This window comes from Corapipo altera, unplaced genomic scaffold, assembly GCF_003945725.1.
Source record: "Corapipo altera isolate COAL_440 unplaced genomic scaffold, ASM394572v1 45, whole genome shotgun sequence".
Taxonomy (NCBI): Eukaryota; Metazoa; Chordata; class Aves; order Passeriformes; family Pipridae; genus Corapipo; species Corapipo altera.
The window spans coordinates 16,102,735-16,118,667 of record NW_020884877.1 but is presented as its reverse complement, the minus strand read 5'-3'; the positions used below and the strand labels follow the sequence as shown (position 1 = coordinate 16,118,667).

The window sequence follows — 15,933 nt, the reverse complement described above, 5'->3', positions numbered from 1 at the left end:
CTCTTGGAATTTAGACACTTTGAGGTACTATTGTCGTTGATTTCTAAATAAACTTATTAAAATGTTTTCATTCAATTATATTCATCGTAATTTGGCTGGACTCGATGATGTTTGAACTGGACAAGGAATTGTGTAAATGAAAGAAGAACATATTGGCCAAATACAATTAATGATGAAATAAAAATTATTCTGGGTTTGTAACTTGTTATCTTGTAAATGCTGTTTTTCATTCTGTTTTTCTTTTTCCAGACCTTTATAGTATTGAATAAAGGGAAGGCAATATTCCGATTCAGTGCCACCTCTGCCCTGTACATGTTAACTCCTTTCAATCCTCTTAGAAAAATAGCTATTAAGATTTTGGTACATTCATATCCTTTTCAAGTGGTTAGTCTAAAACTGTACTGAATGAGATGTTACTTAGTATTTAAATCATTCTCTGGCACATGTCCCAGGATCAATATGATCTGTAGTACTTTGTCCCTCTTCTATCTACTATTTCTGTCTTCTGTTCTTTTTCTTATTCTCTTTTTACATTTGTGTTCATTGCTGGATCCTAATATAGTAATACCAGAAGCCAGACAACCAGTCATTGTCCTTTACAATTTCTTTCTCTGTCCTCTTTCTTCCCCCACATATTTTTTTCCTTCCCTCTTATTTTTTCTGTAATCACCATATCTTTTTTTCATCTTTTCCCCTCCTCCACATTTTTCATAAACTGCAGATATATACTTCACTGATACCATGTGTTAAAATCATATCTTTGATCCCAGGTCTGTGCTTGCATGAATATTTAGTGAAAATATGGTTTCATTATTCCTTTTCATTTTCTTATTCTGATAACAATTGCAGAAAGGTAGATTCATAAACCAGCTTAGGTTTCTTGTTTTATTATACATTCTCAGTCCTATATGTATCTCACCTGTCTATTTTATTTCTTGATCATTACTGCATTATACACATAGTCCTGTTGATGTTTTAATTTCAGTCTTCAAGTAGGTCATGAGATTTCCACATTCCAGGTAGAGATTTGAAAAGCTAAATTATTATAATTACTTACATATTATTTTGTATTTTTCAATGTTATGATAGCTACCTATAGTAGGCATCCCACTGGTCTGATCCCAAATGCTCATAAGAGAAATGAAGGCATTGACTTCAGCAAGTCTGCTTACTTAAGGAGCAAATACAAATGTTTGCACGCTTATTTTTACAAATACCTAACGTAAGCACACTGAAAGTAGTTCTGTGTGTAGCACTGCATATAGGGATCCTAAGATCATGTAGAATAAATCTTGAAAGGATTTCTTCCAGTCTTGTTATAATGGAAGTCTGATAATTACAACAGTTGTTTTGTGTTAGATGTTGTTATCAATGGCTAGCCTACAAATGGCTCCAGAAACAATCATAGTACTACATAGCCTGTTTTGAATTTTCTTGCTACAGGTGCCACTACAACTAATTATTTTTCAGTTATATAGCACTCCTTACCATATTCTAGAGCATTATTCAGTTATGTGGAATAATAGAAAACTGTGGGGTTGAGATGATGGTGAAGAGTTAGTCACTGAAGTCCAAATGTTAGAAAACGTTGTTCAAACTTGTGGGAAGGTATAGTTATTTCTCCACTGATGAAAGAATAGTGAGGACTCGCAACTCTGAGAGGACATTTCATCAAAAAGGATTTTGAAAGCCTGTGTAAAATACAGGCTGGGAAAACTCATAACATGGGTTTATTATGTTTTAAATATTCCTTTCTCTTGTGTTCATATATGAGTTACAGAACAAAAAGGTAGTTTCTGACTAAGGGATTTAAAATATATTTACTGAGCAGAAACCCAACTCTGCCACAGTTCAGAAGGCAGAGGTATTTATTGTCGTTTGAAGGTCTTTTTAATTAATGTAGACATGCAAAGAAAACTTCATGAGGGGAACCTCACTGTACTTCTCACCCCATTATATTGGGATTTCTGTTTAGGAGCACTACATGAACCTCCAGCTAAAGCTCTTCTCAAAATCGAACTTTGTCCTCTCTCTAGTTTCAGGTGATGGTGCCATCATGTGGACATTTTGTGATTCACCTATGTGGTTTTCATTTTGATGGTTGTGTTTTCATATCTTAGAAGAATGTCAGCAATTCTGAGAGTGACAGGTTGTAGATCTAGAGCAGTTCTCTTAAAATAAATTATTTATGACTTGGACCTATTCAGGAATTCTTTTTAGATTTCTTTTTTTTCCGAGGGGGGGGAATATCATGTGCCTTCCCTTCCAACTGCATTTATATTACAAAAGTCGTATAGAACTCAAACAACAATAAATAATAATAAATAAATAAATAATAAATAAAATACTTTTCTCCCTAAGATTTCTCTATGTTGTCTCCTATTATGTTGCAGCTAGCTTTAATATATGTATCATAACGATAAGCAAAAATTTTGATATGTGCCAAATTTTATGGTGAAACAATGAAAAAAATGTATTTTTCATTCTTTTGTATGCATGAAGCACATCAGTTTTGTCTAGATCATCTAAAAGTAATGATTTTTATATTACTCCAAGAAATTAGAAGCTACTACTTCAAATTTTCACGTTTTTATTCAAAAAGAAAAAACAAGATCTCCTAAAATTAAGAGATGGGTCTTTCCTTTTAGTATTTTTCAGATTTTCAGATTTTTCGTAGATGATTGTTCTCTTTTAGCTATAAAGTGGTGACTGTGAAAGATTTAACATATTCAAGGCCTTTCCCTGGCTGTTAAAAGGGCTGGGTAGGGTTAAATCTACCAAAGCAGTGTGTTATTTGGTATTCTTTTTATAAGATTTTTTTCTGGTTTATATTCCTTAACTCTTAACCTACATTATTCAGCATGCTTATCATGTGCACTATTTTGACCAACTGCGTATTTATGACCATGAGTAACCCTCCAGACTGGACAAAGAATGTAGAGTAAGTTAAATGGATTTTCTCTGAATAATAGTAATCAGAAATAAACTGCTGTAAATTATTTTATATTAGGATGGCATCCCCTGGCAGCAGGTACCTTGTTGGCATATCCTTTCAACAGCTATTCTGATGCTGATTTCTTCACTGTGGGGTTAAATACATGTAATTGTCTCATGACAAGTTGTTTAATGTCCATCTTCTGTTTACAGTATTAGATAGGGGATGTAAGAAGAAAAACTAGTCTTATACAGAAGAAGTGAATTATAAATGTTTTTTACTGCATTCTATGTTGCATCTGTGGAAGAATGCAAAAAAGGCACTCTTTCATCTCAATTGCAATAACCATTAACAGATAAAGGGATCATCTTATGGATGGCTGTATTCACTATACTGCAGCTTTCTTTTACCAAAGCCAATCTAACAATGGAAAGCATGTATGCAGAATAAACTATTAATGAAAGTATTGAGATGGTTAGCTAATCATTGGCAAAGCATGATGTCAGTTTGTTGGCTAAGTGGTCTGGTTTGGTGTCAGCTACATGGTGCCGATGGACAATGACACTTCCAAGGCTGTAGACCATGGTGTGAAACACTGCTCTTCATGGTGCTTCATTTTTTGCAATAGCATTTTATGCTTCTGATGCTTTTTCATTCCTTAATGCTTGGGATGATACATACCTGTTTAGTCTCCAGTAATCAAAAGTGAAATCATAGGGCTATTAAAGTCAACAAAGGCATTCTCATTTTGAGTTCAGTGCGAACCTGTATGTATGTCTAGCATGTAGTAAATATTTATGATAAAGAGTGATTGCTTGGATATTTCTTCTCGGTTTTGTGTTGTGCCATTTAGATTTGCAACTCATCCTCATACGTTAAGTAAAGTTGTGCAGGAGACATTTTTTAGTGAGTAAAGTAGTGCAGGAGACATTTTTTAGTGATTGAACTGAAAACATTCACATTGGAAAACACTTTTCAGGTTGGCTCAGAGTAAGCTTGTTAAGCAGTTTAATTTGAATTCTTTTTCATTAAAGATATAAATTAAATTAAATTTCAAGATGACATCATTTGGATACAGAAGATTGAAATGACACAGAATGCTGGAATTAAATATTTTTTTAATTTACATTTCAACTACATTTTTTTAGTCAAAATGAGTAGCTGAATTTTATTTGCATTCATAAATATTTTTGGTTGTTCTTGCACATGATTTTGCATCTGAAATTACTTGTTTCATTCCAGTACTGTGTCTTGCTGAAAGTGAAGTACTGGATATACCTGCTCTATAATGAATGAGGGCTGATGAGGGTTGGCACTTGTGAGCTCATGGTACTAAGCAACGTTTCAGCATAAAAATAGCATTGAAGAAAGAAACTTTTAGTCTGGAAGCAACTTCTGAAATCCTAACATATTCCATCTGTGTGTTTTGTTATGACATAGTTCAGACTGGACATAAACATGCAGCAGTGAACTAACTGGGAATTTTGCATCTCTCTTATTGGTATAGATTACAGAATTTGAACTTAAGATATGGGTTGTTATTTAGTTTTTTAATCCTAATTTCATTTCTCCTTCCTTATAGTATAAATTATGCTTAAGAAAAAGTTGATTGTAACTGCCATTAAATTCTTATGCCTCTTAAAGAGAAGATAATGAAAATAAAGTAACTGGAAAGGATAAACTGTGAAGATAATGTGTGTACCTGTAATCTCTGTCTTGCATATTTTCTTCAGATACACTTTCACTGGAATTTATACCTTTGAATCACTTATTAAAATTCTTGCAAGGGGCTTCTGTTTAGAAGATTTTACATTTCTTCGAGACCCATGGAATTGGCTAGATTTCACTGTCATAACATTTGCGTAAGTCTTCTACTTTTTTTTTTAATAAATATTCTTTCTGATAGCATGAGATTAGTGACTAAAAATTGCCTCATATCTTGTCAGCCAGAACATTTGGAGCCTGGACTTCCTGTGGTTTCAATATGTTTCTTCTACCTCTTTTACACATTTTAGTATTTCTAACCAAGCATGTGCTGCAGAGGCCAGCATGGTGTGCCAGCCCGTTAGGATTGGGAATGCCATCAGCCTGAGCTGTTCATATCCTGTCTCCTTTCTGCATACCAGAATTAAAAGGAATCCTCTTGACTTCGTGCTAATAGCTGACCAAATTAGGTTTCAAACATCATGTCAATGTGGTTTATTTTGATAAAACTTTATTTAATTTTATGGGCAGAAGTATATTTATAACAAAGGCAAAATACAGTGAACGATCAAGAGGTCTTGATCAAAGACTCGAGCAAATAGGATAAAATCTGCCTCAATTCTGAGTAACTGTGATTTAATCCTACAGGTATGTAACAGAATTTGTAAACCTAGGCAATGTTTCAGCTCTTCGAACTTTCAGAGTATTGAGAGCTTTGAAAACTATTTCTGTAATTCCAGGTAAGAAGAAGTTGGTGTAAGGTGTTAGGCCCCTCGTATCTCCAACTGTTATTTGTGTGCTGTCATTGTGTTTGTGTGTGAACTCCCCTATTACAGATATGTGACAGAGTTTGTGGACCTGGGCAATGTCTCAGCGTTGAGAACATTCAGAGTTCTCCGAGCTTTGAAAACAATATCAGTCATTCCAGGTGAGAGCGAGGTTAAACACCGAGGCTGACTTTTGTTCTACAAAGGCTGTATTCGCATTTTTAAAGCATAAGCCTTGTTTGCTACACATTGTCAACTAAACAAAAAAGCAGGAATCAAGACATGTGATTTTATTTAAATTGATTCATGCATGTATTAGTTGTATTTTCTTTTTAAAAAAAATCAGCCTTTGAGTTTAACAAATTCTTGCATGGGATATTTGCAGTAAATAGCCTATTGTGATTTGCATCTTATGACATCAAGCTTTCCTTTACATGTTTTAAATATAAGTTAATTTTAAGCTTTCATAGTGATGCAAATTTTATCATTTATTGAAAGCACTTGATATGGCAACTTAATTCAGTTTTAACTCACGTATAAAAAATTAAACTCTAAAAGATAGCATGGGCCATGCATGGGGTATTGTTTTAAAGATGTCTTTCTTCTCCAAACCATCACCCCTCTTATATTGTAAGAAGATTATTACAACGTCATTTAAATATGCACTTATAACGTCTTTATAATGGGTTTACTAATGTAGAATACATTATAAAAGGTTCATATAAGAAAGGTTTGGGCAAGAAGCATCAGCAAAAAATGAACAGTGCTATTCTATGTAGGGTTGAGATATAGCATGGATAACAGAAGCACTTGTTTTGGCATAAACAATGTGTTTGGAATTATCTGCTTTTTATTTCTATACACTATAAAATAAGCATAAACTTACATCTTTTCACTCGTCTTCACAAGTAATAAGGCTTTTCATTAAAGTTATTGTATCACAAATATTTGAGTAGGTTACTAGGCTTTTTGCATGAAATCTTTATCAGGAAAAAAATGACATGAATTTTTTTTTGTGTGTTTAGTCTATTTAACATCATAATAAAAATCTTTTCTCTTTGCAGGCTTGAAGACTATTGTAGGAGCCCTAATTCAGTCTGTGAAGAAGCTCTCAGATGTGATGATCCTGACAGTGTTTTGTCTGAGTGTATTTGCACTAATAGGGCTGCAGCTGTTCATGGGCAACTTGAGGAATAAATGCCTGCAGTGGCCTCCAGACAATTCTACTTTTGAAACAACTGTTATTTCCATCTTTAATAGCTCTATAGGTGAAAATGGTACATTTATTAATACAACAGTGACAACATTTAACTGGGATGAGTACATCGAAGATGAAAGTAAGAGTTAATTATATATTCTGCTGCATTGGTTTTCTGGAATTTATTTAAACAGATACAAGAACATCAGTATCTTTCTCTTGCCTTTAAAAGTGTGTAGCCTGGCCAACAGGCATGAGAGAACTCATTTTCTCTAGTAAATAAAAGAACAGTCATAATATAATGTAACATACTCATAATACCATACTGGATGCCAAAATATGTTTTTACCTTTTACCGAATATGACTTTTAAAGTAAAATCATATCTCAGCTTAAACCAGAAATTTCCATGCTAGCTTCAAGCCTCCTGAGGTAGAGTGACAGCCCTAATATAGGATCTGAAATGTAATAGCTGGATTAGTGCACGTCAGTGCCCAATATCATAAACCCACATTTGAACGTCAGTTAGCCCATGAGTCCTGCCATAGCACGTCAATGCAACTATGTTGTTTCTTTACAACTTGATGAGTGTCTCTGCATCACACTCTCTTGCACAGCACAGACATGCCTTTACGACAATACTGGAGATTTATGCCATGCTTCTCATTCTTGCAAAATAAGAATTAGATTCCATATTTCTGTCTTTTGTTTCTTTTCTTTGGAAAATCAAGAAATGAGCGTGTTCGTCTCCTTTGTATCTCATAATACAGTATTCTACTATTTTAGGTAGTTAATGTCACCACTGTGTTAACAAAAATAGTTTTAAAATTCAGATAGAACAACTGTGAACATATCTATGGTAGATTGCTATTCTGTCTTTCATCATGGTAGTATCAGTTTCTCCTATTTATCTGTTCAGCCTCTTCTATTTATTTTAGTGTATTTAGTGTTTTAACTTCATAATTAGGCATAATCTCGGGGTTTTTATAAAGTCTGTATAAATGTCGTAACTGATGACTATATCACTGAAAGTTAGAAAACCTCACTTTAAGAACTAAATACTTCTGGATCCAAGTCTCATTGCCTTATAATCTTTTAATATACTTATCATCTCAGCATACTTGTGGTATACAAGTGTCATGGAGAAATTTTGAATGATAAACTATTCATAAAACCATATGAAGACCAGATCCATTCCATTCCCCTTTAGTTGTTTCTGGTACTATATTACAAAAACAGAAGTTTTTTTCTAAATATCTGACCTACATTTCCTAATTTCAGATTGAATATATTACTGCTTCTCCTGTAGAATTAGAAATAAGATAATCATAGACTAATTTGTATTAGTCTTTATGATCTTTAAAAACTCTTATCTTCTTTATTTCTGGTCTTTTCTAAGCCAAGCCATGCTATTTGCTGTTTTGCATTTTCTGTACCTATTTTCACTTCCTTTTTTCTATTTTGGACTCTTTCCAGTTAGTCTGGGAATTTTTTTTGTTGTTCTTCCATTGCCTGTTTTTGTTATGGGATTTGGTTGGTTGGGGGGTTTTATGAGATGTTTAATTTGGGTACTTACTCCTCTAACAATTACTTCTAATTTGTATCTATACCTCATGTGCCATATATGCAACATTCCTACTAACACATTTCAAAATTACCTCAGTTTTATGTCAGCACTGTATTGTTGATTCACAGTCAACTGTGACAGTCACTGCATCTTTTTCTACTGTGGTGGCTGTGGCCACATCCTGTCTGTTTTACATTTACGTATTTGATTTTGCCTTGTCAAGTGTAGGATTTTCCACTTGTCTCTGTTGGAATAAATCCATTTGCTTTTGGACCAGCTTGTCTGTTTGTGAAGGTCATTCTAAATTTCAGTTATCTCTCTTAGCTTGATGTCTTCAGAATACTTGATGCATTTTTTCTCTTGTTTCATGTCTTGAGTTGGTAATGAAACTTGTTATGAAAACTGTGTCTAGCACAGATCCCTGGAGGATCTTCAGAGAGGTATCCTTATGAATTGACACTGGGTCACTGGTGACTCCTCTCTGAGAGTTTTTTTCAAGTATTTTGTGGTATTTCCAGCCAGAACATGTCTCCTTTATTTGCATATGGAAGTGTCATGTAGGGCTTGTACACATGACTGTTGTCCTGTTATTAAATTGGCAGGAGACAGGAATAGTTTTATATATGGCATATTTTTTACAAACCCATGTTGACTATTTTTATTACTTTATCATTATCTTTTTTTAAAAAAAAATCTATTTAAGTGTTTTCAAAAATAGTTGGCTGAGAGTTGAGCTGACTGGATGGTTTAACTGGATTTTCTGCTCTCTAGGGGAGAAGCTGTGCCACATAAGAATATGAATTAGGCCGACAGGCAATTTTGAAAGTCCTGCTTGGAGCCTATTGGCATCTTTAAACTTCTTAAACTGTTTAGGTAGAGGTTAGATCTCTCACAGGGTCTGACTGTGTGATCACCAGAATGTCTGAAAATCCTCTGATTTCTTATCTGATATCTGAGACTAGGTTGCTGATGTATAAATTATGCACGTAATCTCTCTCTGTGTTTAAAACAAGCAGATTTTATGCTGCCTCTGTCGTATACAGGTGGTGACAGAGTAGAAGCAGTCAATAGGAACTGGTTGCAATTCCCTGCTTGTCTGCTTAGCATTAGTCCTCAGTTAGTTCATGCCAGCTAAGATAGTCTGTGCCAGCTGGCAGTGAATCTCACAGAACCATCTGCTTCCTGGGAACAGCCAGAACATACCTAATTCTGGCAACTTTAGCTTAATATGCCACCTGACCCAAAAATCTCCACTAGAGATTCCCATTTTACCATAAGAATCCCAAACTGGGAATCGAAGGCAAATTGTCTTTCCTTTTCTGCTGCAAAGCAGAACAAAGAAAATAAAAGAATGTGTCAGGGGCTTTTAAGAGTTTCACCTCTTTAAATTTTAGTAGTTAGCCAGTTAAAAAATACATATAGGTTCTTGAAGTCCATTCCTCTGCCGTAGAATTTTGTGAAGTAATTTTGTGTAATGTACAATAAAAGCTTGATTTCTCCCCCAGCTGCTCAAATTAAGATCCAGCTAACAATTTCTTGAGCATGTTGTGTTCTGTTTTCATGCTGCAAAATTTCAATATTTTTTCAAGGAACACTTGGATAAAATGATATGTAATGAAAAATTATAAATTAATAATACTAAATGTTCTATATCAAAATGCACAAACAAAGGCAGAGATTTGCCCTCATCCTTTGCCTTGTTTTCCTGCTGTTTTTCTATTTGCTGACATACACAATTTGGTATTCCAGCCATTGTATCTTAATAATTTGGTTAGGTTTCTGAGAATTAACTGTGCAACTACCTTTCCATTTTCTAAAGAAAGGCCAACTTTAGGACTCTATAGAAAACCACTTTCCTGTCAAGACAGTATTTTCCATACTTTTATCATTTCTAACCATTGTATGTTGCAGTTAAAAAGTTTGTTAGCTCTGCTAATTTCTTTCAAGTGTAAAAGTCTATATAATTGCTCAATTTCCATTGGGCATAAATGTTACCTTTCTCATCACCTTTTTGATTTTTTTTTTTTAATCAGGTCATTTCTACTTCTTGGAAGGACAAAATGATGCACTGCTGTGTGGCAATAGCTCAGATGCAGGGTAAGAAAATGATCATCATTTTTCATTATGCATAAAGAAAAAAGAATTAGCTGCTTAGAATAGCTCAGGTGTGGTCAACTTTAATATCAACTGTACTGTAGAGTTACAAATTACCAATGTTTTGCATTTGAAGCTATACCTAAATATAGCCATCTATGTGATTTGAGTTTACACAGGCACTTCCATCGGCATCTTAGGCTACTTTTCTAAAGGTAACCACATGAATGCTATGTGCATAAATATTGCTGCCAGCTTGCTGGCAACTGTTTATCATCAGTCATGCTACTTGATGTTCTTCTCTTGTCCTGATGGAGATGTGTTATTATGACAAATTGTGGGGAAAGGTAGATAGAATAATACTAATTATATTATTAAAGCACTGAAATATCATTAGGAAATGAAATTAAAAATTGAAAAACAATAAGATATATATTTTTATCTTAGGTATGTAGAATAAAAGTTTACTTGTTCATAGTTTTGTTAGCAACTGGTACTCCTGAAAAATTTTGTTTTACTACAACATATGGTAATAGAGTAGTTGTTAAAAATAGCATTTCCTCTTCTTTTGTAGTCAATGTCCAGAAGGATATATATGTGTGAAAGCTGGTAGAAACCCCAACTATGGCTACACAAGTTTTGATACATTCAGTTGGGCATTCTTGTCACTGTTTCGATTGATGACTCAGGACTTTTGGGAGAATCTTTACCAGCTGGTGAGGACTTATTAAAATAAACAGCACCATCACCAATACCATTACTACATAGTACTTGCATAGTTATTGTCATTCACATGTCCCTAAGGCCTTTGGACCAGAAATCATCTTTTATTTCATGTATGTAAGCTATTGTTTTAAACAGTACGGCCCTTATTAATGATTTAAGTTACCATGTGCTACTTAAATACGTAATAAGGAATAGCTTTTATGAAGGTGGTTAAACATTATTGTTTGTTTTCCCAAATGTGTACATGAACTTAAGTTGTTAAAGTTTCTTACCCAAACATGCTGTAAATAAATGCTAGTGAAATTGATTTGCAGTCTAGTAAAAATATGTTCTGTTTGAAAAGGTTACATTTTGTCCCTGAACTACACATATCCTTAGTGTGAAGGACAGTAATTTTGTTCACTGTGACGTTTTATGTAGTGCACTGTCTTTGTGGCAGTCTAGTTTGGGACTGATGAGACAAGAAGGTAAGATGCTGATTGGCCCCACTACTGTTAAATTTAAAGGCTATAATGTAGATATATAGATTGTTGTTGGTGTAAGTTCTGAAGTATTCAGAATCTGATTTCCCTTGACAACAGTAGACATAAAAGTTAGATTTTTGCATATATATTCAGGATATATTATTATTTCTGTATGGAAGAAGTAACTAAATAATCTTGTGCTAACACAAAGCAGTCTTATAATGTATTTATAGATTATAACACAGAGGCTATCATATTATGTAACAACATTCAAAGTCTGCTAAAAATGTGTATTATCTCTTTTTCTCCAGACACTGCGTGCTGCTGGGAAAACATACATGATATTTTTTGTTTTGGTCATCTTCCTGGGTTCTTTCTACCTGATCAACTTGATCCTGGCTGTGGTTGCCATGGCCTATGAAGAACAGAATCAAGCAACCATGGAAGAAGCAGAACAGAAAGAAGCAGAATTTCAGCAAATGCTGGAACAACTGAAAAAGCAACAGGAAGAAGCTCAGGTATCCCTATAAAGTAAAATTTCTTCTTCCATTCATGACTGTGATTGGATGCTTTATGTCCAAATATGAGAATACTTTTACTCTCCTACTCCTAACAATGTACTATTCTGTCTCATAAATTCCTTCTTATTGCAAACAATCTTTAATGTTTTCCATCGCACTGTTTCTGCTGGCTCGAGTGAACCTGTTAATTTGTGACAAAAATGATAACCAACAAGCTAAAACACTGGATTTTCAAATTGGAAGTGAATATCAACTTTTTAACTGAGCACTTGAACAGGTTGCCCAGAGTGCTTGTGGAGATAGTCAAGAGCCATCTGGATATGGTCCTTGGGCAACCTGCTTCAGGTGACCCTGTGTGTACTGGAGAGTTGGACACGATGACCTCCAGGGCTTTCCTTTTAACCTCAGCCATTCTGTGATTGTCTGAAATGGTGATGGGGATGTGGGGAGAAAACCCCAAACAGTAATTCTGTTTATATAAGTAACAGAATCAAAACTATTGTAGGTGCTATAGGAGTAATATTTTGCTTCAGCAATATTTGGCTTTTCCTACTCCCTCCCCATCTCTCCCAGCAGAAGGCCATAGTGTTCCAGTTTTAAAGAAAACTGGAGAAAGTGGAGAAACTGAAGAAAACACTTCTGTGGTACAGATGTAATGATTATATACTGCTTTGAAATTCCTTTTCATTTTTCAAAGGCTGTCAAATCTAATAATTGATAATGTCTAGCATGTGACCACCGACATAGAAGTTGAACTATGTCTTCCATATAAGGACATGACTGAAGTCAGCAGTTAGGAGTTTTTGTTTCATTGGTTAGTTGCTCTATGTTGGGATTTTTTGGTTTGGTTGTTTTTTTTTACCACAGCTTGTAAAGAAATGTTAATAAAATGCTCCACATATTTTGAAAACCACAGCAACAGGTATCTAATAGTCTGTAGTTTAACACAATTCTCTGATTATGATTTGCAAAACTGAGATATCAATGCCACACCAGATCTTTAATAGACTAGAGAATATTCAAAATCCATCAAAATGTTAAGAAAGTGTTGCTTCCTGTTAACAGGGATCTTACCAGTTGCTTAAGCCTTGAATCCTTACTTCTATAAAGTATTTCAGATGAAAAATTCATTGCAACATGTTGCTCCAATCTAAAACAGATGCTTATTCAGTTGTTTATCTGACAGCACAGTTTTCATTGGTTTGCTCTAACTCCTGGTTTGTGGAGCAGTGGCAAAATTATGGTCCTTGTGGTATTTCACAAATTATTTTTCTTATGATATACTGGGTTCAGCAAAGTTGAAGCATTGCTTTTATTTCAAAAAAATAACTTTTTTTAAGAAGGCAATAAATGTAAAATAGTGAGTGGTGTGTGTTTTTGTATAAATGTTGTAAATTGCATATATGCTTGTACGTACAGGCGGCGGCAGCAGCTGCAGCAGCTGACTCAAGAGATTATAGTGGAGTAGGTGGAATAGGTGGATTCTCCGAAAGTTCTTCTGAGGCTTCAAAACTGAGCTCAAAGAGTGCTAAAGAGAGAAGGAATAGAAGAAAGAAAAAAAAGCAAAAAGAACAATCTGAAGGCGAGGAGAAGGATGGGGAAGAATTTCACAAATCTGGATCAGAGGACAGCATCAAAAAGAAAGGTTTCCGATTTTCCATTGAGGGAAATAGACTGACATATGAAAAGAGATTCTCTTCCCCACACCAGGTACCATAGTATTATTAAAGCTTAAACAGCTTTGTTGTCTACTCATCATATAAACAAAAGCCTGTAAAGTAGTTTGGTTAATTCTTGCAAGATATCACGGATTCATTAGCATCTTAAATCAAAGTATGACCAAGTTAAAACTTGCAGTCAGATACGAAAATGTAAACATGTAAAAATTTATTCTAAATTTATATGTGAAAATTCAAAATTTGTGGGTAATTAACATGAACTGTGTTTCAAGTTTCTTAATGCAAATAGACCTATCTCCCCATGAAGTTGGATGTGTTCAGCATGATCAGTGGCTTCAAAATATGCCGCACACATAAAAAGAAATGTAATGTTTCAAATGAGAAAAGCACTAATATTTGAGATGCAAAAAGCTCATCAGAAATTACATAAATGTTCATGTGAAATTTGAAAAATTAATTGATGTGAGACCATTACTTGTGTTATCTTAAGGTAGAAATATGTGTGGCAATGTGTCCTTGCATGTGTTCCCTTGAAACACCAGTGATTCAGAGTGCCATCTGCATCTCCCATCCAGACATTTATTTCCTTTGATAGTTTTATGTTATCCCTTCTACAGTTTTCAAAGCTCCTCTTTGTTTGCCCACCTCTCACTCTCCCCTCAGCACTTCAAGTCCAGATCTCATATACATTCTCTCCTTTTTCTACCTCTCTTTGTACCTCAGTATGCTTCTTCCTTTTATCCCCACCTTCTCAATTCTCCCTGATCTTTGTGATTTGCTTTCTCCTTCTTTTTAGTCATTATTACTAAACTCATTCCTGTCTTTTAATCGTCTTCTATTACTGCCTCTGGAAAACCTGTTTCATCCCTTAATAGATCATGAGCATTCATATTCTCTTCATGTATCATTTTCTCCAGCTCCCATTCTCAAAGAAGCTCAGACCTCTTCATCCAGTGTTTTCTTATTAAGGACTGTCCTTAGATCAGACCACGGTGGGAATATAATGTTTCCAACTTTCTATTTCTGCCACTCCTTCCACTCCTGTTGTACTTCCTTTTTCAATAGTATTCCATCCTTCCCCCATCTCACCTCCTTGGTCTGCCACCATTTTGTGTTGTTAACTGTCTAACTAATCTCTGTAAGACTTCATTGCTGAATTTAGTTAGTTCGTGATTCATTCTGTTTCTTATACAAATTTTCACACTTGTATCAATTGACTTCAACTTCCTGTTGAAGACCCATCTTCTGATCCCTTAGGTGCATATTCTTGCCTGTGTCTTCATTCAAACAGCAGCCTTATTCAACTGCAGCTCAATTCATCCATCTTGTGAGAAATGAAGCATTCCTCATACAACTTGCTCTTCTAACCTTTTCATCTCCCAAGTTCATTTACAGCTGTTTGACTATGACAGTCTAGAAATCCCTTCCCCTCTGGTTTTCCAAACTTAGTTCCTTTTCACTCTGGATTCTAACTACGATTACAGAAGTTCCACTCACCAGTTTTTTCCTAGAGAAAACTCAGTTTTGTACCTCATCTTTGACTTTTTCCTTGACATTTCATTTTCTTTCAATGTAAATGACCATTTTCTTCCTCTTGAAAGCTTATTCTTCTTAACATTCATGATTTTTTGTCCTCTCAATTCTCCTGGTTTAGCTGTGCTTTAGAAGATCTTTTTACCCCTTTGACCGTTTCAAAGGGATTTCCACAAGTTCCTTTTTCTCTCTCTCTTTTTTTCTTTTTTTTTTTTTTAACTCTATTCTGGACCCACAACTGTGAATCATGTCTAACTTGGGCCTCTTTCCATTTCCCAATTACCACTGTATTCATCAAGAATGTTGTTGCAAAGCGCACTAACCTATCCCATTGCTTTTATCAAATCTGCTAGTAAATATATTTACCTAAAGAAATTTTTTAATACCATTAAGCATACTGTACCTAAAGTTCCTCCCAACCCACCTTGTCTACTTACAGTAAACAAGTGAAATCCCAGCTTTGACTGACCCATGCCAGCATCCATAACCTCCTATTAAATTTTCAAACTAGTTTCTTTGAGCTCTTTCTGGTATACTGCCCCTCATGCTTGGAAGATGCTCCCATGAGTTTTCACAGAACACTTCATTGCTTTCCTCAAATCCCTCTTTAAAACTCTCTTTTACCATGCTGCCTACAGAAAGCTTGACAGGGAAATGACTTCAGGTGAGCTAAGATGACTGTTTATCATACTCATCAATTTGCCTCCTTGTATTCCCTCTCTTTTTGTATTCATCTGTTGTGTTAC

The 15,933-nt window shown here is 34.7% G+C and overlaps 1 protein-coding gene across 7 annotated transcripts in view; it reads left to right on the top strand.

The window, feature by feature from the left end:
- The window catches only part of LOC113943978 (sodium channel protein type 2 subunit alpha), a 76,726-nt gene that overhangs the window by 23,854 nt on the left and 36,939 nt on the right, over nt 1–15,933 (top strand). For 4 of the 7 annotated variants that reach the window (XM_027636458.1, XM_027636463.1, XM_027636459.1 and 1 more), the window contains exons 3-11: nt 250–368; nt 2,852–2,941; nt 4,669–4,797; nt 5,476–5,567; nt 6,471–6,743; nt 10,204–10,267; nt 10,839–10,980; nt 11,766–11,972; nt 13,395–13,685. In XM_027636458.1, the coding sequence (XP_027492259.1) occupies nt 250–368; nt 2,852–2,941; nt 4,669–4,797; nt 5,476–5,567; nt 6,471–6,743; nt 10,204–10,267; nt 10,839–10,980; nt 11,766–11,972; nt 13,395–13,685 (1,407 nt within the window). Of the gene's footprint in view, nt 1–249; nt 369–2,851; nt 2,942–4,668; nt 4,798–5,287; nt 5,380–5,475; nt 5,568–6,470; nt 6,744–10,203; nt 10,268–10,838; nt 10,981–11,765; nt 11,973–13,394; nt 13,686–15,933 lie in introns of those variants that run through there. The other 3 variants (XM_027636464.1, XM_027636461.1, XM_027636465.1) reach the window with 2 other exon arrangements.